Here is a 22,844-nt window from a genome sequence, read left to right as displayed (position 1 = left end):
TCACAGATGAAGAAAGTGCTAGAGATAAGGCAGAGTCCTGTCCCAAATCACACAGCCAGGAGGGCAGAGCCAGGATTCCTGCCCAGGTCTGGCCCTGTCCCAAGCCTAGTTTGTGGCCTCTGTTACACTAGAATAATAGGCATCATTGCTACTGTTTACAGGGTGTTCCTCTCCTCAAGCCCCAAGTTAGGATTCGTGTAGGCACCATCTCATTGAACCATTTTATGGGTCAGGAAACAGGCTTGGAAGAAACAGAGCCAATTGCACAAGACCATGAAAGCTGGAACTGGGGAAGCTGGGTTTGGAACTCATCTGGTGGTCCTAAAGCCTGTACTGTTTTGAACACCACGTTGCTCCCCCATCCCCACATCAGCCCCACTGCAAATAAAGTCAGGACGGTGGGTGGGAAATTCTCCTAGAACATCCAGCACAAACCAGAAGGCCCTCCCTGCAGCCCCCATGGTCTGTACTTGGGTGTTCAGGCCTCCTCCCTAGACTGACAAGAGGTAGAAAACAGGGTCAAAGGCCCGAGCAGGATGGGAGAGAATGCAAGATGACAGTCCCATGGCCAGCGGGCCTGTGGGCAGGAGGGACTGGAAATGGGTTAGTGTCCAGGGCAGTGCTGACCCACTTTGGGGCTTGTTTCCTCTCTGTAAGCCTTTTTCAGGTCCCTCCTCCCCTTCCTGTCAGACTTGGGGAGTCAGCTTGTCCCCCACCCACACGGGAGCCAGGGACACTGGGAGGATCTTTCCCTCTTGCTTCTGCATCTGCTGGGCAGAGCATGTGCCTGACACCGTCAGTCGCGGTCAGAGAGACCTGCCTGAGAGATTCCAGCATGCTCATCTGAGCAAGGACAAGGAGCGGCTCACTGGCCCTGGAAATTATCTGGGGAGCCATTATGAGCCCGTGTTTTCTGTCTACACATCCACAAGACGGGTGTGCCTCAGAGACAACTGTGAAAATGCCTGCCATTGATTAAGCACTCACTATGTGCTGGGAACTTGGCATACCTTGTAAAGATTCCTTGCAATGGATGGAGGGATCAGTATTATATTCAACCTCCCCTGAAAGATGAGGAGAGGGAGGCCCAGAGAGGTTAAGCAAGTTGCCTAGGATCACACAGTGAGTCTACTAGGATTTAAGCCTGGGGCTTTCTACTTCCAGAGCCCCAGGTTTTTCTTCTGTTCTCTGCCGAGGCTTGCTTGTGGTTCCTGGTCACAAGGAAGCCTGTTAAAAATACAGAACTCTCTGGGAGATTTGGAACTGGCAAGTAAGGGATGGGCGTGGGAGTCTGGATTTTTTGGAAGTTTCTGGTGGGATAAGCTGTGATGCCTATTCTAGTGTAACACAGGCCACAAAGCCAGGCTTGGGGGAGGCCAGGCCTGGGCAGGAGTCCTGGCAGCAGCCCCATTTTAAGGAGGAACGAATGTGAATGTAGAAGGTAAATTCAGGCTGTGGAGTCCTAGTAACTGGGACCAGGTGTCCTTCTGTCCTTGCCTCGGTTAAATTCCCAGCATCAGGGAACACAATGGCAGAAATGCCTGGAACGTGAGGGAATTTGTTCTGTGGGCGCCAGACCTCCTTTACGCTCTCCACGGTCAATCCCAGCAGGTTTGAACCTCTGTTGAGAGTCTGCCGTGGGCTCTCTGCTGGGAGAGGCTGTGGGTCAGGCGAAGGCAGCGAGGAGATGTTTTTGCAGCTGCTGTTTTGAACGATGGCTGAGGCCCCATCTGGCCAGAGGACTCACTCAGTCCTGGGCTGGGCTATGGTTATGGGTTCCCTGGAATGGCCTCCCTGGGAAGAGGAGATGCATGGCCAAGTGTCTGGCTCTGGCACGTAGTAGGCCCTCAGCAAAGTGCAGGAATGGCCTGCAGTGCCCAAGGCAGAAACTGTGGTTCTGTCCTCCTCCATGCCTCCGCGCTTTGACCCATCACTAGCCCTGCCCAACTGTCTGAGCTCTGTCGTGCCTCTCCCTGACTCGAGACCCTCCCGTCACCCTGGCCTCCTTTCTGCACTTCAGCCTGTTGCTGTGTCCTGCCGAGGAATTTCCACTCACGGTTTCCTCTCTCCCAGATGCTGCTCTCTGCGCGCCGCCCAGCTGGCTCCTTCTCCCCACAGTGTCTCTCTCAGGGTGGCCTCTGCCCATCATCCCATCAGGAGCAGCTGTGCCCAGCCTTAGGCTTCCCAGGCCCAGGGACCCTTCTGAGCACACATCATTGTCATCATTTATTTACTGTTGGGTATATTTCCTTTGTTGCTCCATAAGGCAAGAAACAAGTGTCCAGTATGGTGGCTGGCTCAGAACGCTGTTCAATAAGATTTTGTTTAGTGAATCAATGAATGATTAGTGAATGATCTCAAACCTGTGCTGCTAATTAGGGATCTTTGCTCCTGCCCCTGGCCCACTGCCGCTTCTGGATCCTTTGAAAATGGAAGAGAAAAAGGAACAGATACATCAGAGTGAAAAGATGACTTTGACAAAATATAGAGCGATCTGGCAAACAACGGTTCTGGCGAGAGTCCTCAAACCCATCAAAACAGACACACAAAGGCTGTGATGAAGTCCTTCGTCCAAAGAGGAACAATGAAAACCAGGGCAGCCAGAGTGGCTGGGCAGAGAAGGCTGCCTAAGGCCTGGAGTCAGGGGACATTTGCTCCCCTAGTAAGGCCTTTGGCCCCTCCTTGCAGTTTGGATAAGCATGCCAAGACCTGGGCCATGTGGCGCTGACCACTGGTGGGCAGTTGGTGCTTGCTCCCCTGCCCTCAGCTGCCAAGGCCCCTCCACTGTCACCCATCTCTCCTGGAGCCCTGGTGGTTACTGCTCAATATTGAAACTGACTGTGCTCCTTGGCTGGGTCTGGGTCTGGAATGATCATATTTGAGATGAAAAGATCAAGAAGACAATGGAAACATCTCCGGGGGAGAAAAAACTAAATAGCTCTACAGGGAAAATCAGCATGTGTGTGTGTATGCAGTGTGGTGCGCGCGTGTGGGTGCATGTGTGTGTACGTGTGCATATGTGTGGTCTGTCTATATGTGTGCATGCATGCAGCATGTGTATGTGCACACAATGCATGTGTGTAGTGTGTGTATGTGTGTTTATGTGTGCGTATATGTAGCATGTGCCCGAGCATGCATGCACATGTTTGTGTGTGGTGTGTGCATGTATGTTTACATGTGTGCATGCATGAAGTGTGTGCAATGTGTGTCCACACGTGTGCACATTTCCCCTAGAGGTTCTCATTTCAAATCTCACCTCCTCGTTTAGAGGATCTTTACAGGAAGCTCCCCCAACACCTTTCTCTGCACAGCCCCCTCAACACTCACCTCCCAGTCCATTGGATAGTAAACACCACAATGGCCTTCCTGATCCAGGCAGAGGGCCTGTCTCTAGCAAAGGATGTCCCAAGTGTAGACTCACTGGGGAGGGGAGACTTCCTCTCTCCTCTCACCCACGTAAGCTGCTCCTAAACCAGCTGCATCCACGGTGGGGTGGGAAGACCGTGGAGAATAAAAACCAAATCCATAGACACTCCTAATGGCAGAACCTGAGCATTTATGCTAACCTTCTTATTTGACAGATGAGGAAACTGAGGCCTGGGGAGAGGAGGGACAGCTCAAGCTTGGACAGTCAGTTAGGGGCTGACCTAGGCGCAGAATCCTGTCTCCTGACTCTCAATTTAAAGCTTGAACTACTACACTTCCCTGCAGGGGAACAACACAGTTTACAATTCATGGCCCAGAGCAGTGTTCATTCATTCATTCATTTTCATTCATTCACTGATGCATTCACACAGCAATGCTCCCTGACTGCCAGCCACGCACACTTGCTAAAAGCATCTACTGTGCATCAGGGTGAACAGAGACACCTAAGCGGAGACCCTGTCTGGATGTGGAGACTGGGTGAGCCCTGAAGGAGGGGTTCAGACCTTCCATGCTGTGCTGAGAGCATCTAGGGAAGGGGAGCTCACAGGGCCTGGGGTGAGTGGGGTTCATCATGGGCCAGTGCCTGGCGTGTCCTGCACAGGATTAGAGATCCTCTCACAGGAGATCCCGTGAGATCCCATGGTAAGTGCCTGACTTGGGGCGTCAGTGACTCTCCCCATGTCGTGGGGGTGATTGAGCTCACTTAAGAGTGTGTGTTGGGGGAGCCTTGCTGAGTTCTCCCCTGGCAGCCATGATGGAAGCAGAGCTGGCTGTGGGGGCTGAACCAGGGGAATGGGAGAGAAAGAGAAGAGAGGGGGAGAGAAGACTGCTGACTCCAAACCTCCCCACAGCCAGCGAGACACTTGTGCACACTGTGGTGGTTTCCAGGCAACCATCCCCCCTCCAGCAGATACCTGTCTCAGCCCCATGGGTGACCACCTTTTCCATCCTCCTCCCACTAAGCTCAGAGCCAGTGAGCTCCAAATCTGACCCCTTCCCTCACCTCCCCCACAGTTAAAACCATTTGTGGGGCAAACATCTGCCCAGAAATGGAGCAGCTGGAGAAGCTGGAACTGAGGGAGGTGTGTTGGGGGCGGAGAAGCCCTGCGTGTTAGCCTGCCTGCTGCCAGGCCCTGGATGAGAGACAAGAAAGGAGTGAAGGGTGGAAAGATGCCCGAGTGCCACTCTGTGCCTGGCACCCAGGGAGTGCTTGCACCCACTCCCCCATTTGATTTTAACAGGGAGGGCTTGCTCTCCTCAGACCCATTCTATACACGTAGTCTGAGGTTCAGAGAGGTAGAGGGGCTTGCTCGCAGTCACACAGCAAGACAGCACAGAGCTAAGACCTGGAGGTCATTTGACGCTCAGGCCCCACGCGCACTTCATTCTACTGCATCTTACCTCTGGGCCTCAGTTTATCCATCTGTGAAATGACAGTGTTGAGGTAGATAAGAAATGAGAAATAGGTCTGTCTCGCATGCCAGCACTGATGCATTGCTGCAGCAGCTGCTCGACTGCTGTGCTGAGAATTCTGAGGCTAGGGCTGGGCTGGGTGGGAAGGAGAATGGTCGGTGCTTAGTGACGTCTGTCCTGGGCTCAGGACTCAAGGGTAATACATGTACCCCATGTTATCCAGCTTTCTGCAGGTCCTGCCAGCCCTGGCATTTGGCAGTAGGATGTGTTAGCCCGCATCTCTAGTGACCTTGGGCAAGTCCCTGCTCATCTCAGAGGTTCTGATCCTCACTGCGCCTGACTTGGGACTCTTTGTGAAGGACTCTTTGTGAAGGACAGAGCCAGCTGCTTCCACCTCCCTCTGCTCCACCTCTGCAGGTACCCTTAGCAATGAGCAGCTGTTGCCTAGCAACAGGGGGTAGGGGCGGGGGTCTGCAGAATCCCAGAGTCTGGGCAAACATCCTGTCTGTCTCCCACATCCCACACATGGGCCCTGAAGAGCCTATCTGTGCCAGCCTCAGGAGGATCCCCAGAGTTGGGACCCAATTCCAGGTGATGGAGGGAGACAGGTTTGGAGGAGCCATGCCGCTGAGTTGAAGTGCTGACCTTGCTGAGAGTGCTTTGAGATTTGGGGCCTGTGGCCTCACCTTTCTGGGCATTGGAAGAATATGGCAGCAAGTCATCCCAGTCCTCACTTGGACTGCAGCTGTGGAGGTGCCTTGGGAGTCTTAACCCTGGAGCCCCCTCCTTCCTCTGAGGGTTCACTTAGAAATGCATGGCTCAGATGCCCAGCCCATTCCCCAGATGTGAAGTGTGGGGCCAAGGCCAGTCCCGGACTCCCTATTCAAGATACTGATCGCCCCCTGTATGTCCGGCCTGGTGTCAAACACTTTGCATGAGCTCCCTGGATTTTCATAACAACCCTAGGAGGCAGGAACTAGCTTCATCCTCATTTTACAGATGGGGAAATTGAGGCCAAGAGAGGTCAAGTGACTTGCCCTGAGTCACACAGCCAGGAAGTGGCAGAGCCAGGATTTGAACCCAGGCCTGTGTGACTCCAGAGCCTGTGCTCTTGAACCTGCACCTGATGAGGCCTCCCCTAGGTCCCTGTTTTGTTCTGAGCCTCCTCTCACCACAGCCCAGGCCTCCTCCCCACTCCCCCAGTGCTCTGCTCTGCTGCAGGACAGCAGGGAGGGACTTCTGAAAGCCACGTCTCCCTCCGCTTCTTCTTCCTCAGGATGGAACGTTGGAGCCACATCCCCAAGGGCTGCAGGGCGCTTGCAGGCCTCCTCAGTATGGTGCACAGAGCGGGGTGTGAGAGAGAAAGAGAGAGTTTGAGGTGGGGAGATAAGCAGCATGGAAGTAGCAGACAGGGAGGGGTGCCTAAAGAGGAGAGGAGGAAGTCGAGGTGGCAGGAGTGTGGAGAGAAAAGGAAGGAGCCTGGGGGAGTAGGGATGGGGAGGAGGGAGAGGAGGGGAGAGGGAGAGGTGAGAGAGGAGCAGGGGTGTTGAAGAGGAAAAGAGGCAGTGAGACAGAAGAAGGGAATGGGAAAAGGGTGGGAGATGCCTGAGAGAGAAGGGCTCTCCCAGGAGTAGACGGCAGAGGGGAGGGAACTGATGTGTGCCCCTCAGAAGCCCCTGAGGCTGCAAGGACCTCCCAACCGGGAGTCAGAGGCCTTCAGATTATGCCACTTCCTAGCACTACCCAGGACCTGGGGGCTAAGTGGAAAATCCAATGAGAATTCCAGTCCCTGAGCCAGAGCTCTGGAGCTCCCACTGTTGCCAACAGGCCTTGGCTTAGGCTGCCTGGGATTCCAAGGACCAAGGACCCAGGCCAGTCCACAGTTCCTCTCAGGATAGTTGCAGGAAGTGAGGGCTGAGCTCAGTCTAATGAATGGGCCAGAGTTAACTAGAAGAAGGGAGACAAGATGCTCTATCCGGGAAGAAAACACGGCGAGGCTAGAGGCCCTCTGGTGGACAGGCGCAGAGTGGATTAAAATCTGAAGTCTGAGAGAAGACCAGGAAGCTAGTGGTGTAAAATGAGGCTGGAGAGGGACAGGGGCCAGTCTCTGCAGAGCCTTGTAGGCCACTATGTAGGGTTTAATCTTAATATTTGCAGCAATAGGGAGCCATTGATGGTTTAAGCTGGGAACGGTCAGGGCTGGTGTTCAGATTTGCATTTCAAGATCATTCTATCTGCTGTGTAGAAAAGGGACTGAAGTGGAGAGTGGGGGTGGGCACTGTGGCCACAGGGAGTCCTGGAAGGAGGCCCCTGAAGTGGTCTAGGTGTGGGGGTGATGGGGCTTGGGCTGAGTGGGTGAGGGGACAGCAGGGATGCAGAGAGGCCCCTTTGAGAGTGAACAGGTAGATCTTGCAATGATTGCAGTTCAGCGAGGGAGTCTGGGACAGGATTGATTGATGTTTGAGTTTCTGGCTTGGGTGACAAGATGGCTTAACTCGCTATCTTGCCAGGGAGGAGGCTTAACTTGCCAGGGAGTAGACTTTCCCCAAACCACTGTTCCTCTGGTGCCCACTGTTACCTGGAGAGTATCTTAAAATACTGATTCCTGGGCCCATCCCAGGCCGACTGATTCCAGATCTCTAAGGACAGAGTTGAGAATCTGCATTTTTAAAATGTGCTTCCAGGAAAGTCCAAGAATCAGTTCATGACCAGGGGCACCCTATTTTACAGAGGAAGAAACAGGCCCCATCAGGAGAAGAGACTTTTCCAGGATCACACAGGACGAATACAGTAAAAATAACCAGCATAAGTTGTCTTATAAGCTGTTCCCACTCATAGTTTCCATTCAATCAGGCGCAAACCCTGAGCGGGCTATGGGGTGGTGAGAACACTGGCTTCTGCCTCACAAGGAGCTTGGATCAAATCCTGACGTCACCATTCCCTCCTTGCGAGATGCGAGGCAAGTCACATCACCTCCATTAACCTCAGCGTCCTCATCTGCAAAATGGGCACAAAATATGTGCTGAAAAGATGGTTGTGGAGTTTGCATGGATGATGTGCCCAAGGCAAGCGTCAGATGCCCAGTGCAGCAAAGTCTAATTATTAAAGCTCCATCCCGTCCCATCAAGGGTGGCTTCAAGTGCAGCCAGCGGCATGAATGGCGTCTGTGTGTGTGTGTGTGTGTGTCTGTGTGTCTGCGTGTGTGTGCATATGTGTCCAAATGTGTGTGTGATGGGGTGTTTTGAAGAGCCACTTCCCCTGGCCACTGACCCGTCACAGTGTCTAAATGCCCACCATGAAAGCTACATTCCTCCACGTGCTATTTTATTCCATACCCTTCTGAGCCCAGAAGGATTTTGCAGAGAAGGAAGTAGAGACCTGAGAGAGGGAAGGTCATCTGCCCAAAGGAAGAATGAGGACCCTAGCTCATGTGTCTTGCACCACTCGCCTGGTCTCCTGGTCTGGTGGCCCCTGGGTGACAGCAGGAGCCGTGGTGGGGGAGCAGGAGCATGTATTCCGCACATGGGGAGGGGGCTGGGCAAGGCGCCCGCCACAATCAAGGCGCAATCAGCGCTAATCAGCGTGTTCTTGAAATAGACCCAACTGGATGGGGGAAGCGAGCAGCCGCCTGGGTTTGTATAGCGGCAATCAGAGGGAGGCAATTTTAGATCCGAGGGAACAACAGCTCTTTGTCCATGCGCCCAGGGACTCTGCCGAGCTCTGCGGAGCCCACTGCGGCTTGGAGATAAAAACACCCCATCAGGCCTGCAGCTGCCCTGGCCCAGAAAGGGGGGCATGGGAGCAATGGGTCCAGCTGCCTCCAGGGTGAAGTCCAAACTCTCTAGCATGGTGGCTGAGTACCTACTGTGTGCTGGGTGCATGTACACCTGCTTTTTTGGTGAGAGGGGGTCTCTGTTTTGCAGGGGGAGGAGACGGAGGCTCAGAGAGGAAGAGGTTTGCCCAAGGTCACTCAGCTGAGCTGGGATGGGAATCCAGTCTGTCTGGCTCCAAAGCTACGTCCATTCCTTTCATGGGGGCCCATCAGGCCCCGGGAGGCATTGTTTTAGGTTAATGTAAGCCAACACCCTAATGGAACTCCTAGGTCTTGCAAGAATCTTGAGGCTCGGAGATTATTGGTTCCAATTTGCAGATGAGCAAAGGGAGGCTCAGAGAGGTGAAGAGACTTGCTCAAGGTCACCCAGATGTTGTAAGAGATAGAGCCATGATTCAGACCCACACCTTTGAGATGCCAGAGCCCACACTGAGCTATGAACTTCTTCAAAGGCCCAGCCTTTGCCAGTCCTGGGGCCTCCTTCCTCTCCTCGCTGAACAATGCCTGGTTGTCATGGAGCTGGCCCTTGGGGTGGACATGGTGGGTTTTTGGTGAACCAGCACCATCCTCCATCTGTTGGCCACCCCTGATTTCCTTTTGGGGGGGTAACTCTCAGGCAGAAGGGAAGTTCCCTGACAGTGGTGGGCTCTGGCTCAGGTCTGCCATGAGTGCTAATGGGCATGAACTGCCCCATCACAGGGGCTGAGGGGAAGGCACCTTGGAGGAGAAGGCAGGGCAAGTGGGCCAGGAGGAGGTAGCAGCAGCCCAGGGGATGGTGGGAGGTCAAAGCAGTGGCTGGGGCGGAGACAGTGATTGGACTTGAGAGGTTTAAAGAGGAAGAGCCAATGAGACATACAGGTGGATTGAATGCGGGGAATGAGGTTTTCTCACTTGACAAGCTGGCCCCAAACCTCAGTCATCCTCAACTCGTCTCTCTCTCAATCCGCCAGGAAACCCTGTTGGTTTACCTTCTAAATAGACCCAGAATCAGATCCCATGTCCCCTTCTGTCTGGTACAGCCACCATCGTCTCTTTCCTGGAGGACAACAGCCTCCTCTCTGGTCTCCATGCTTCCACCCAAGCCCCTGCCAGCAGCCCGAGGGGCCTTGTTAAAACAGGTCCCTTTCCTGCTGAGAGCCCTCACTCCTCCTCATCGCACATCCGCACTGGCCTTGGGGCCCTCTGTGATCTGCCCACCACCTCTCTGGCCTGCCCTTCCACCAGTCCTCCTTTGCTCACTTTGCCTCAGCAACCCTGGCCTCTTAGCTGCAGATGAGCGCCCACCCCAGGGCCTTTGCACACGCTGCTCCCTCTGCCTGAATGCTCCTCCTGGGGTAGCTACTGCCTCCCTCCTTCACCTTCCCCATGAGGCCTTCCCTGACCAGCCTGTTTAAAATTCCAATCTCCCTACTCTGACCCTTCCTATACCTCTTCCCTGCTTTATTTTTAGCCAGATAATTTATCATCTTCTGCAACACTGCATAATTTTACTTTCCAAAATGTCCATGGTCTTGTCTCCTCTGGGGAGAGTGCAAGTTCCTCAAGGGCAGGGCCGTAGTGGGTGCTCCATCAGTATTTGCTGAATAAAGGAAGTGGTTGGACAGCGGTGTCGCTTATTGAGATAGGAAGGAATAGGCTGGGCAGGGGTAGAGGCTGGAGGAGGCGAATTCAGTTGGGAAAATTGAGTTTGAGATGCTGAATGGATGTTCAAGAGGAGAGATCCAGAAGGCAGTCAGATATGGAAGTTCATATCGTAGTTTTCTCATCTGTAAACTGGGCTGATAATCCCAGCTCCCTCAACAGGTGAGTGTGGGGAGGGAGGTCTGACGAGTTAATAGAGGCGGCAGCACTTGGAACATAGTCAGCCCTCAACCAAGCATGGCTTCCCTGCTTGTTTGCTCCCTTCCTCCTTCAACAACCATGACGAGCTCCCAGAGACAAGCGGCAAGATCAAGGCCCCTGGAATGCCGGCCCATAAATGTTACGGGGAGCTCTGTGGCCCGGAGGAGGGGTCCTGCTGCATCTGCCTCTTCCTTGGCTTCCCAGGGGAGGCTGGAGACAGGACTGAAGGCAGCTTACGTGGTGACACCTCCTCTCCCCTCGCGTCTCCCTCTGGCCACGTCTTCCAGCCACAGGAGAATCATCGTTTCTTTCTCTGGAACCTTCATTTGTAACCAACCTCTTGATGGCAAGGAAAGAATTTTTAAAAATAGCTTTATTGATTCTGGTTTTTGGAATATAAAAGCAATAGATGTTCTTTGTTAAAAAAAAAATTGGATGGTACAGAAAAAAATAAAAGAAAAAGGAGAAAAATAAAAATCAGCTCAAACCTTATCATTCAGAGATAATCACATTCGGCATTTCCGTGTTCTGCCTCTCATCTTTGTTCCGTGCAGGCACTCATACATTTTTGTGTTTAAATGGGTTGGGGCAAGCTTCCAGGATAGATGGAGCAAGATAGGGGCTTGCGGCATGGCCGGGAAGATACCAAGTAGGGTGTGGTCCAAGCGGCTTGTGTCATTGCTAGGTACACAGAGCAAAACCAGCAGCCTGTCCCATGTGCCCGGTCACCTCTCCCACCTCACCACCGTTTACACATTCACCCAACCCCCCACCCTGAAAGCTGCTGTAGACATTTTCAATAATCACCTTTCCTGATCACGTGGGGCTTTATAAAAGAAATGCCATCTAGCCATGTTCTCATTTCATCCTCCGAATAACCAAAGAGAAAGCGCCTGTGATTAGTGCCACTTTACAGATGAGAAAGCCGAGCCTTGGAGAGGCAGTGTGTCTTTGTGAAGGCACAGAGCGAATTCAGAGCTAGGGTGCAGGTCTCCTGACACTGGCTGGGGCCCTTCTGACCGTGGCCCCGAGGAAGGAGGCTCACTGGGAGAGTCACGTTCTCCCTGTGTGCCTGACGCTTGGCACACACCATCATCTCATCTCATTCTCTCGGCACCCCTGAGTGGCTTATTCTGTCCACTTGGACAGAAGAGGACGTTGAAGTCAGAGAAGCAAAGTCATTTGCCCAAGGTCACACAGCAAAGGAGTGAGAGAGTTAAGAACTCTCACTTCTGGCTGTTGGGGTAGTGCTGCAAACATGAGCTAGGGATGGGGCAGGGTGAGAAGGATGAATTGTGTGCGTTTGACAAGGGCAACCTTTCTGTCCCTCATCTGGGCACCCAGAGTGAGACCTCTGGACCCTCTAGTCTCAACTGTGGGGTCCCAGCTCCAGTTCTGACCTCACTGGCCTGAGCCTGGACCACAGGGAGGGGGCTTGGGTTTAGCAGCAGCGCCATCTGGTGGTTGACTTACTGCTAACAGAGCCTGGATCTGCCAGCCACCAGCCCCTCTGAGCCCAGGACTGGGATGGAGGGATAGGGGTCGGGGAGAGTGGGTAAGGGCAGGAAGGCTCAGAACTCATTCTTCCCTGCTAGAGACCTGGGCCAAGCCAATAGTTGCCTGGTATAGAGGGAAAAAGCCAAGAATTCTGGGTTTGATCCACCTGGTTTGAATTCCGGCACAGCCTGTGTGATGTTGGGCAAGTTCTTCCATTTACCTCTGGAGCCTGTGTGCACATCTGTAACATGAGAATAAATCACAGTTCCAGTGGTCGTTGTGAGGATTATGGAAAACACCCACCTCATCCTAGGTGCATGGTAGGTGCTCAATAAAGGACACTTGCCTTCACTCTACACTGTCCTCTGTCCCCTCTCTCCATCATCCGACCAGGGGCTCCCAGAGCTCAGGCCCAGATTCCTCTGTTAGGTTTCCCCTAAATCCTTCACCTCTGGTGGGGGCTGAGCCCCTGCTCAGCCTGGGCTATAAGAGCCTTGTCACCCCAGGAATGGTTGGCTTTGAAAAGAAAGGCAGAGAAAATTCCCAGGAGAATAAGAAAAGCCAAGTGTCGGCTAGACCCAGATGGGGAATCTGACACACCCAGGTTGGGAATCTCCAGAAAACTCAGACCTGTACAAGCCTAGGAAGGTCAAGGTAAAAAAATCCTTGTCCCATCACGTACCCGCCGGCTGCCTCTCGTGGTCTGCAGAGTTCTGGCCTGGCTTTTCCATCTCTGCCAGTCAGGCATCTGACCCCTTTATTCATGTTGGCTCCGGCTCCCAGTCTCTGTGCCCCCCTGTGAGAGCATTTCCGAGCTACCCTCCTCCCCTTTCCTCAAGGCTACGTCCTGCATATTGCTCCTCCAGGCAGGGCCCCCCCAAGGTGATCCCAAGTACTCCCTAGGACTCTGGATGACTGAAATACCCCCCAGTAATGACCAAGGGCTGTGATATTTTTTATAACTCTTGATGGCTCTCAGCACCTCTTAATGCTCCCAAGTGAGCCTTTTTTTTTTTTTTTTCCAGTAGCCATTATGACTTCCATATATTCCTGTCACTCTCAGTCTCTTGTAACTCCCAAATGGCTCCACATAATTCTACCGGGTCTCCAGGCCCCCTCCCCTTGCAACATCTCTTTCAGGTCTCCAGGGGGTCCCAGGCACTTCCAATGCCTCTCACTGGCTTTAACATCCCCTTGTCTTTATCAGTGAACTCCCATGGCCTTCTATCATTTCTGGGAAACGGTGAAGGTTTCCAGAGGTCCCTAGTGTCACCAAAGGCATTCCAAGGCCCCTGAAGACCTTCAGACCTTCCCCACATGGCCTCCACCACCATCTGTAGCCTCTCCATGGCCTTGATTAACCTCTCAATGCTGATGACTGTGGTGACATTTAGTGGTTCCCAACGGTGCTGTGATGGTCAATTTCATGTGTCACCTTGACTGAGTTAAGGAATGTCCAGATAGCTGGTACACATTGTTCCTGGCATGTCTGTGAGGGTGTTTCCAGAAGAAATTAGCAGTTGAATCAGTAGACCTAGTAAACAAGACCTGCCCTCACCAAGGCAGACAGTCATCATCCAATCCTGTGAGGACCCAAGAACAACAAAAAGGTGAAAGGAAAATTTTTCTCTGCTTGAACTGGGACATCCATCTTCTTCTGCCATTGCACATCAGTACTCTTGGCTCTCAAACCTTTGGGTTTGGACTGGAACTACACTGTTGACTTTCCTGTGTCTCCATGTTGCTGATGGCAGATCATGGGACTTCTCAGCCTCCATAATTGCATGAGCCAATCCTTTATCATAAGTCTCTTTCTATATATTTATATCTAATTTTTAGAGAAGTTTCTCTAGAGAAGCCTGACTACTACAGGTGGTTGGGGGAAAGTGCACGGGCCTTGGCACCAGACACACCTGGGCTGTTACCCCAATTCTACCACTTTCCATCTCTGTGACCTTGGGTAGCTGAATCTACCTCTCTGAGCCTGTTTCCTCATTCCTGGTAGAATGTGAACACCATGCCAACTTACAAGGCGGTTGAGGGCAAGGTAATGCATAGGAAAGGGTCTGGTATGGTCTCCAGCACTGAGTAGGTCTTCAATGCCTATGTATTCCTTTTCCTATGGCTCCCCACTCTGGGGCAAGCTGGGCACTTGTTAATCCAAGCTTCTGTCCTGTGGAGGGACCTGCATCAGGTGCCATTCCATGATAAGCATGGTGTTACCTGATCTTACTCTACCAGAGAGATTGGTGAAGATACATGAAGGGTTATAGAAAGTAGACTGGGGTGAAACCCTGTCTCTGCAAAAACAAAAAAATTGGGCATGTCCCAGCTACTCAGGAGGCTGAGGTGGGAGTATTACCTGAGCCCAGAAAGTGGAGGCTGCAGTGAATGGGGAGTACACTGGTTCCCTGCTCTCCCAAAGCCTCTGTCATCACTCGGGATGTTCCCTCATCTCAAATGTCCTTCTCTGCCTAAATCTTACCATCCCCCATGGTGCAACTCAAGTCCCACATCCTTGGTTAAGTGGCTGGGTACATGGGCTTTATTTAGATCCAGCAAACCTGGATCCAAGCCCAGCTCCTCCACTTGCCAGGAGGTATAATTTGTATCTCTTAGGGCAAATTATTTACAGTTTTGAACTCTAGTTTCCTCATATGAAAAATGGGATTAATGACACTTACTTCTTAGATTTGTTGTGAGGCTGTGATGAGGTAACGCAGACATGACCCTGGAACACAGCAGGTGCTCCATAAACAGTTCTCATTCCTGCCTGCAGTACTCCTCCAGCACTCGGTCCATGGCACATCCTGCCATGTGGTTTCCTGTGAAGTGGCTCTGACACTTGAGCCACCCTGGATGCTCAGAGAATGCTGCATGTGTTACTCTTTCCAGTATCCCTCACAAAGTGGGCATTATTTAAAAATGAGAGAGAAGTGGCCAGAGTTGGCAACAAAGGCTGACTTTTATCCCTAATGGGTAATGAGGGCCCCAAGCTCATTTGCTTTTTAACAGCTTGAGATGGTGCAGGGGACTGATTATGAGATGGGAATACAGAGTTCTAGGGGAATCTTGGGCAAATCACATTCCCGCTCTGGGTCTCATTTCTTTGCCATTCTACCAGTGGCTAACTGAGGTCCACGGAGTGGGCAGACTTGCTCAGTGCCACACTGAAGAACTCTTAACTGGCTGGAAGACGGCTAGGAATAGGAGGTCAGAATCAGAACAGCATCTCCCTGTGAACTTACCCCTGTCCAGAAGGGTATGGACACCTCTCCTCCTAACAGTAGGAACACTCAAGGGAAGGGGCTGTTTCACTTGTCATAATAACACTAGTCCTAGGTGCACACAAAGAATATGGTGGCTGCTCAGTAAAGGGCTGCTGAATGCATGAAAGGACTCAATTTTCCAAAGTTGGCCACTTTCAGCAGAATATGTCTGGTCTTTGGTGCCTGATCTGCCCCCCACTCCATAGGAAATGCTGTTAGGCCTGAGGTAGCCTGGACTTCACTTCCAAAGCTCCCTTCCCCTTCTCTGGTTATTTGCAGTGTCTAGTAGAGCCAGCCTGCAGAGTCCCACTTGGCCAGCAGGGGTCACTAGCACACACTGCAGCCTGGAGGGGTCTAGTGCGTCAATTAATTCTTCATGCTATTAATTCTATAGGCTCAAGAGTCTGCAAATGAAGTTTCCTGGGAATGAGTGAGACTCATCTTTCTGTAACCCGGCCTCCTCTTGCATATGACAGCTGCTTAATGCAAGACACTTTCAGACATGAGGAGGGAAGATGGCAGGGAACAGGTGACTGCAGCAATCCCTGTGGCTCTGTGAGGGCAGGAATTACTTAGGGACCCCGGCTGTGGATCACAGAGACTTTCTGAATTCCAGAACTCTGTGGGATGCTTTCCTATGAGCAGATATTACCACCTCAGAGAGGATGAAAGGCCAAGACAGGGTCAGGTAGACTTGAGATCAGGGATTTCAAGCAAAAAGGTTGACCAGACAGGAATGAGTAGACACTGCATAAGATGATCTTACTGTCATGAGCTGGCAGGACAAAACAAGCCTGTGGTCTCCAGTGGCCATTTAGAAATCTCAGACACAAATTTAGAGACTTTAGTCTAAGTTCTAGGCAATACTACAAACACTTTTTGAGCTTAGGCATTATTTATTCAGAATAATAACTAGTGTGAGTTCAGAACCTCATCATTCACATACAGAGCTCATGGGATCTTCATAATCACCCTGCATTTGAAACAGGAGCTATTATCCCCATTTTAGAGATGAGAAAACTGAGGCTGGCAAGGGCAGATCCTGGAGCCTAACCCAGGGCTGCATACTCCAAATTCTCATCTCTCTGTGTTCTGCCTTGCATGCCTCAGACATGAGTGTCTGCCTACTAGGACACAAGCATAAGTTTTGTGGCAGCTATTTTCACCACTGTGAGGGAGCTGTTGCTTTCTTTAGGCCTCACAGCATGAGAAACAATAAGGCACTGTGGTCAGGAGAAAGGGCCTTTGGGTTAGACACACCTGAGTGCTCTTTCTGGTCCTGATGTTTACTAGCTGTGTGACTGCGGGCAAATTGCTTGACTTTTCTGTGCCTCAAAATCCCCTAACTGTAAGGAGGAGGGAGAAGAGGTGGCTGGGGAGAGAAGGGCCTTAGGAGAAAACCAGGCCCCACTGGGGCTCCTCCTCATGGGAGGCTGGAGGAAGGTCTTAAAACATAGATCCTGGCTGGGGTGGCTACAAGAATAGATGGCTATCTGTAAAATAGGGGAAGTAACAAATAAAGCAAGACATAAATAAAGTGGAGAAGTACCTATTTTACAGAGTTGTTGTAAGGATTAAAAAGACAACTTCTGTAAAGCATCTAGCACATACTAGGCAAATGGTAAATACAAGAACATAAAGAAGTCTGGGCTCCTAAAACACCACTGCCTTTGTTTCTAATCTATAGTGCTGAGTTGAGACTGCAACTTCCACACAGGGATCCAGGAGGGTTTTGCAGGCATATCATGGAGGGAATAAAAACAGGACAAAAAACCCAACGAATACCACCTTGCTAGGAATAGCCACATTGAGTGTTCATTTCTTTAATTTTTAAAAATGAGTAAGCAGACAATCTTGTACCCTTTGAATGCCCAATAAAAATGTTCATTATGCAAAACAGTACAACCTTTTTCATTTTTTAATAATATTGTAAATATCTCAGAAAGGATGTATTGTTTCTAATGAATATCAAAAAAGTCATCACAATGACATGTTCCCCTGCCCCAACATTGCCCTCCCCGCCCCCAAAGTTACCCAAATACTAGTAGGAAATTACAAAAAACAAAAAACAACAATCCACCCTCCGCCCTGCCCCATGAGTAGTGTTAAGTGAGTCAAGTGTTAACAGCCACATGTACGATATGTGTGTGTCGGCGAAGGCGGACCACAGGGATCTGTGCATCCATGAGAGTTGGTGTAGAGAACCTGTAGCAGCAGCAGTGGGAAGCCTCCTTGCCCGGGGCCTACTGGGAAGACAGCAGCCAAGGATAAACACAAGCAGGGCCCCAGCCTGGCCCTTCCTGGGTCCGCAGAACCAGACAGCTCAGGGAGATGAGAGTGGGATGGTAGCTTGCCCATAAGAAGTTGGGCAGGCCTGAGCTGTGTGCACAGGGGGCCCAGGCTAGGCTTCCTGTCCTGCCCAGTGGGGCACTGGGCATCTCTCAGCAGACACAGGCTTCAGATCGGGGCTGGCCAGAGCAGAGACGCTGGGGGTTTGTAGACTTTTGGGTGAATCAAACACAGAGGACCCTTACAGGAAACTAAAGCCTTGGTTTAGAGAAAGCCCACATTTCCACCAAACAGTATTGGGAACCTACAGAAAGAAGAAAGAGGGTGCCTTCCCCACCCTCATATAGCTCAGAAACCAAGGTAGAGGCTTGATATGAAGTCCAATTAAAAAAGAAGAACGGTATCAGCCAGAGAGTTCTGCAGCCAGGCTGGCTGGGGAGCAGTGCCAGACTCCAGGTCCCATGGAGGGAGGAGCCAGCGGGATGCCCAGGTCTTCCCTCCAGTGAGAGCTGACACTTCTCTCTGCCAAAGAAGGGAGGGAAGGTGGCAGGGAACAGGTGACTGCACCTGTAGCCTTGCGCCTGGCCACAGGAGCAGGTAGAATGGCTCCTGAACCAGGGGCAAGGATGGGAGAGAACTGAGAGGGAGGATGGTGGTAGGCAGACGTTAGGGGACAAGAGGAGGGAGAAGAGGTGGCCTGGGATAGAGAAGGGCCTTAGGAGGAAACCAGGCCCCACTGTGGCTCCTTCTCATGGAAGGCCGGAGGAAGGTCCTAAGACATAGATCCTGGCTGGGGTGGCTGCAAGAATAGATGGCTGCTTCCCCACCCAGAATATCAGTCCCCAAGGCAACTCCAGCCAGCCCTGCCAAGGGTGGAGAGGCAGAGCCGGGGCTAAGAGCAGCTGACCAGGAAAAAATGGCAGGCCAGACAGAGGAGCCCCCGCCATGGGGGCTGAGGACCCACTGGTGTCCAGAGAGCAGGGCTACCCACAGATGAGATGAAATTAGAGTTTTAGGGAAAACACACATCAACACCGCACCATTTCTACAATAAACTTGATTTTAAATAAGCAGGTGGGGAGGAGGTACAACTGGGAGGGCAGAGATTATTGCCTGCAAGTCTTCAGAGGAAGCCAAGGTCCATGGCAGGTCTGCGAGCCAGCAAGGCACACAAAGAGAATCCCTAAGAGATAACCCAATCCGGCTCCTCCTCCCATTTGGGAGATGGGGAAACTGAGGCCCAGGGAGGGAAAGGGAGTGCCCAAGGTCACTTCATGGGATCAGGGCAGAGGGGGGTCTCCAGCCCAGGAGTCCTGAGTCTGCTGAACCTTTTCTTCTCTGCCACATAGCCTTGCTGTCTGCAAACCCAGTGTCCCTTGGAAAGGGAACGTTTGAAGGAAAACTACTGGGAAGACAGCAGCCGAGGATAAACACAAGCAGGGCCCCAGCTTGGGGCCATACCCTGGGGTATGGAGGAGGGGCGGCTGCGGATGGTCAGAGACAAACATGGGACACAGAACAGTCATTAAAAGGCTGACAGAGGAGGACAGCCATCACTCCCCACCCCACCTGGCCCACGACCCCAGTAAAAAAAGTTTTACAATATTATACACTTCTTCTTAATCCCTAGAAAACATTGATTAAAACTGCCCTAGGACAGAAGATCTGGCAGTCACTGTACAGTGTTATCTCTTTGTAGTGGTTACTTCCATGATGACTGGGGGCGGGGAGGGGATATGACTTTAGAGCAGTGTACAGTGGCCACCTTAAAATTAACTTGTTAATAAATCCTGTGCAAAACAAGCAAGCCCCTACCATTAGGTGAAGCATGGGGTTCAGGAATTCATTTACACACATGGGGGGAAGAAAGGAAGAAGAGCCCCAGGTGGCTGGCGGCCGCTCAGAAGTGCGTTTCCTTCTCTGTGATGGCTGCGATGGTCCCGTCGCTCTTGAGTTTGGCATCACAGTCATTAACTGTCACCATCCGTGGGCTCACCCCAAGCTTGCCCCGCATTTTCAGATCTGTGCTGGGGGTCGTCAACTTCTGAAGTTTCTGGATGGTTGGAGAGGAGGGAAAGATCTGAGTGATTAGCTGCCAGGGTCCAGGGTCTGCCTTGGCCTCTCCCAAGTACACGGGGGACACCTGGGTGCTGAAGAATTCTCAGACTAAGGTCCGGGCCCCAGCTTGGCCTCTTACAGCTCTGCCCTCGATGATGAACAATCTCCCTGGGTCTCAGTTTCCTCCTCTGGAAAATGGGGACGGTAGAGGTCCCTACTCCTGGCATTAGGTCAAGAGTAAGGAGAGGCTAAAGTACTTAGCCTCACACCTGGCTAGGAAAGGTGGCTGGGACTCAGAGCTGTCATCAGGGTCCCTGCCTCGTGCCTGCCCTTGGGGGACAGTGAGAAGCTGGGGTGTGAATCACTGGGTGGGAATGCATCTCCAGGGCTGTTTACAGGACAATTGCTGGATACCTGGGTGCGTTTCCCATGGAAGGGGTGCCATCATGTGGGGAAGGTGTAGCGTGTGTTGTGTGTTCCTCCAGCTGTGCTCAAAGGTAGAAGCATTAACACAAAGCCCAAGGCTCACAGCCTCAGGCCGCCTTGCAAAGCAGCCAGCACCAGGTGGCTAGCTCTGATGGATGCAGACTCCTGTCCCACGGCCCTGCCCCTCAGACCAGATGTGGCCCTGCCTCAGGCCCCTATCCCTCCGCTTCATCTGCACTCCCCAAGTTTCCTGGGAGAAGACTCCAAGCTAGGATTTAGGGGGTGCTTTCTGGGCATAAACCCTTTCCCAAGGAAGGCTGCAAAGCCTTTTGGGTGGCTGGTTTCTCAGGATCAAGGCTCTGCCTTCTCTTTCAGATCCTGCTGTGCCTGCTGGGGCACACTGTGCCCCAGACTCTGGCACAGATCTGGGGCTACAGCATGGGTTCCAAAGCCAGGCGCTTGGGTTTGTGTTCTGGCTCTACCATTTAACAAGGGCAAGAAGCTTAACCCCCTGTCCCTCAGTTTCCCCATCTGTAAAGGGGGATAATAATGGTACCTGCCTTCCGGGGTTAGTATAAGGATCAGATTAGTTGAGTGGGGTCACCATGTTACCTTCCATTCAGTAGGATGCATCCTCAGAGCACCTCTCTGAGGCACCTCTATCCTCATTTTCCCCTCTAGATCCCTCCCATCCCCCAGCAGCAGCTTTGTGGGAACTGAGGCTCAGGGTAGTGGACTACCTGGCACAAGGACTCTTGGTGAGGAAGACCTGGAAACTGGGTCTGATGCCTCCAAAGAATTCCCTCTTTAATAAACCCTGCTGTCCACGTTGGCAGGTGTGTGAGCTCAGGGAGATGGAGGGGGCTTAGGAAAGAATGCTCCCTCTCCTGCTTTCCCCCGCACACTAGGCCTGAGATGATCTCTAGAGGATTTAGCAGGCAACACCAGGCATTTCTGAACACCAAAAGATCATCTGGAAGTTTGGGCAGGGGCCTTCCAGTGGTCAAGGTTTTAAGGCCCCAGGTCAGCTCCCCTCTGGACATGTTTGGCCTGAGATCAGAATTAACCAACTGCCCTCGACCTACAGGCGCCAAGGAGCCTGACTTGCTCTGGGGCGTGAGCAAGCTTGAGAAAGAGACCTTCCTTAGTGGCTGGCTCCTTCTGGCTGGATGCATGGCTATTTCTGGAGCCCGGGCCCCTCAGTGGGCAGGCAGGTGGGCTGGGTGTAGCTGCCTCTGAGCTGGAGCTTGCATTCTGGCTGTGCATACCCCCACTCCCCATCGCCTCCCAGGTGGCCAAGTTCAACTCCTGCAGTCCCTGGGGTGTGGCCTTGGGGCAGAGACAGGGCCGCACAGTAGAGTGCAACCGGTCCAGCAGAAGAAGGTGAGGCAGCAAAACTCAGGGGACAGGATCACACATGTCAGAGTCTCTGCTGTATCCTTCAGAAGCTGTGTGCCCTTGGGCAAGTTGCTTCACTTCTCAGTACTTCAGTTTCCTCATCCATGGAGACAAAAAGAATCTCCACCCCCCCAGGACTGCTATGCGGATTAAATGACTTAGTATTTGTAAACTGCTTAGAACAGCGTCTGGCACACAACAAACACCCTGTGCTGTATACTAAATAAGCAGAAACCCACTCAAACCGCTGCCAGCGGTAGGGAAGGAGAGTGAATAGGGAGTGCCGCTCTGGAGTAAGATGGGCTCGGTAACGATTCAGTTGCTGACAAAGGACCACACACTGTAGGACTCCAGTGACAGGAAACATCCAGGGTAGGCAAATCCACAGAGACTGAGTCGATCTGTGGTTGTCTGGGGGTGGAACAAGGGTTAACGGTGAATGGGCATGAGGACTCTTATTAGGATGATGGAAGTATTCTAAAATGGATTCATGACAATGACCGCATATTGTGGAACATTACTAAAAATTGTTTAATCGTATAGCTGAAATGGGTTAATTTTAGGATATCTAAAATCTACTTTGATGAAATTGTCTTTAACAATGTGATCTGCTAACTGTTGGCTGTGTAACCGCAGGCAAGTGACCTGATTTCTCTGAACCTGTTTCCTCTACCTGCTAACTACAGAAAATGATGCCTGTCGCCCCAGTTTGCTCTGAGGATGGCAGGAGATACAGCAGGTAGACAGCCTGGCAGGGTGACACGTCAGAATGATTGGGATTCACAGAACAGTCAGTGCTAACACTTGTTACCCTCTGGTCCAGGACAGGATCCCAGGGCTTTTCCTATATGAACTCAGTGAGTTCTCACAGCCTCTATAAGTTAGATACTGCAGTTATCCCATTTTACAGACAGGAAGACAGAGGCTTGGCTCCTAGAAACTGGCTCAGCCAAAAGACCTCACAGAGACACCTTGGGCACAACCATGCTGATAAGCATTGGTCAGAGAGGAGTTTGCCACAGCGCCCGCCGAGGCAGATGGGCACATGGTCATCGCGCACCGTGCAGATGAGGAAACTGGGACCCAAGGTGCGAACCCTGCCCACATGCACCAGCCCTCCTGGGGCAGTCTCACCTCGGGCAGTGTCCCCTGTGTCTTCCACACCTTGATGCAGATCCAGAGCGGGATGCAGAGCATGGAGGACAGGGCCATGAGCCAGCCAATGCCATAGCCCCAGGCTGGGTAGGTGTAGACATTGTTGTACTTGAGTGGCTTGTACTTGACCAAGAAGAAGATGAAGATCCCCTGCAGAGAGATGGGGGCAGGTGCCTGGGGGATGGGCCCTCAGCCCTGCTAGGCCATGAGGGGTCTCGGGCCCAGGCAGACCAGCAGGA

General features: G+C 52.1%; 1 protein-coding gene across 2 annotated transcripts in view; it reads right to left on the bottom strand.

Moving 5' to 3' along the window:
- Positions 1–17,086: 17,086 nt before the first annotated feature.
- Positions 17,087–22,844, bottom strand: part of SLC6A11 (solute carrier family 6 member 11) — a 124,945-nt gene continuing 119,187 nt past the window's right edge. For both annotated transcript variants that reach the window (XM_074033775.1, XM_005547816.5), the window contains 2 exons: positions 22,585–22,755; positions 17,087–19,621 (listed from right to left, as the gene is read on the bottom strand). In XM_074033775.1, coding sequence (XP_073889876.1) covers positions 19,469–19,621; positions 22,585–22,755 — 324 coding nt within the window. In that variant the 3' untranslated portion in view covers positions 17,087–19,468. The remainder of the gene's footprint in view (positions 19,622–22,584; positions 22,756–22,844) is intronic.

Source organism: Macaca fascicularis, chromosome 2, assembly GCF_037993035.2.
Source record: "Macaca fascicularis isolate 582-1 chromosome 2, T2T-MFA8v1.1".
Classification (NCBI taxonomy): Eukaryota; Metazoa; Chordata; class Mammalia; order Primates; family Cercopithecidae; genus Macaca; species Macaca fascicularis.
The sequence above is the reverse complement of the archived record's forward strand: the minus strand, read 5'-3'. Positions and strand labels throughout refer to the sequence as shown.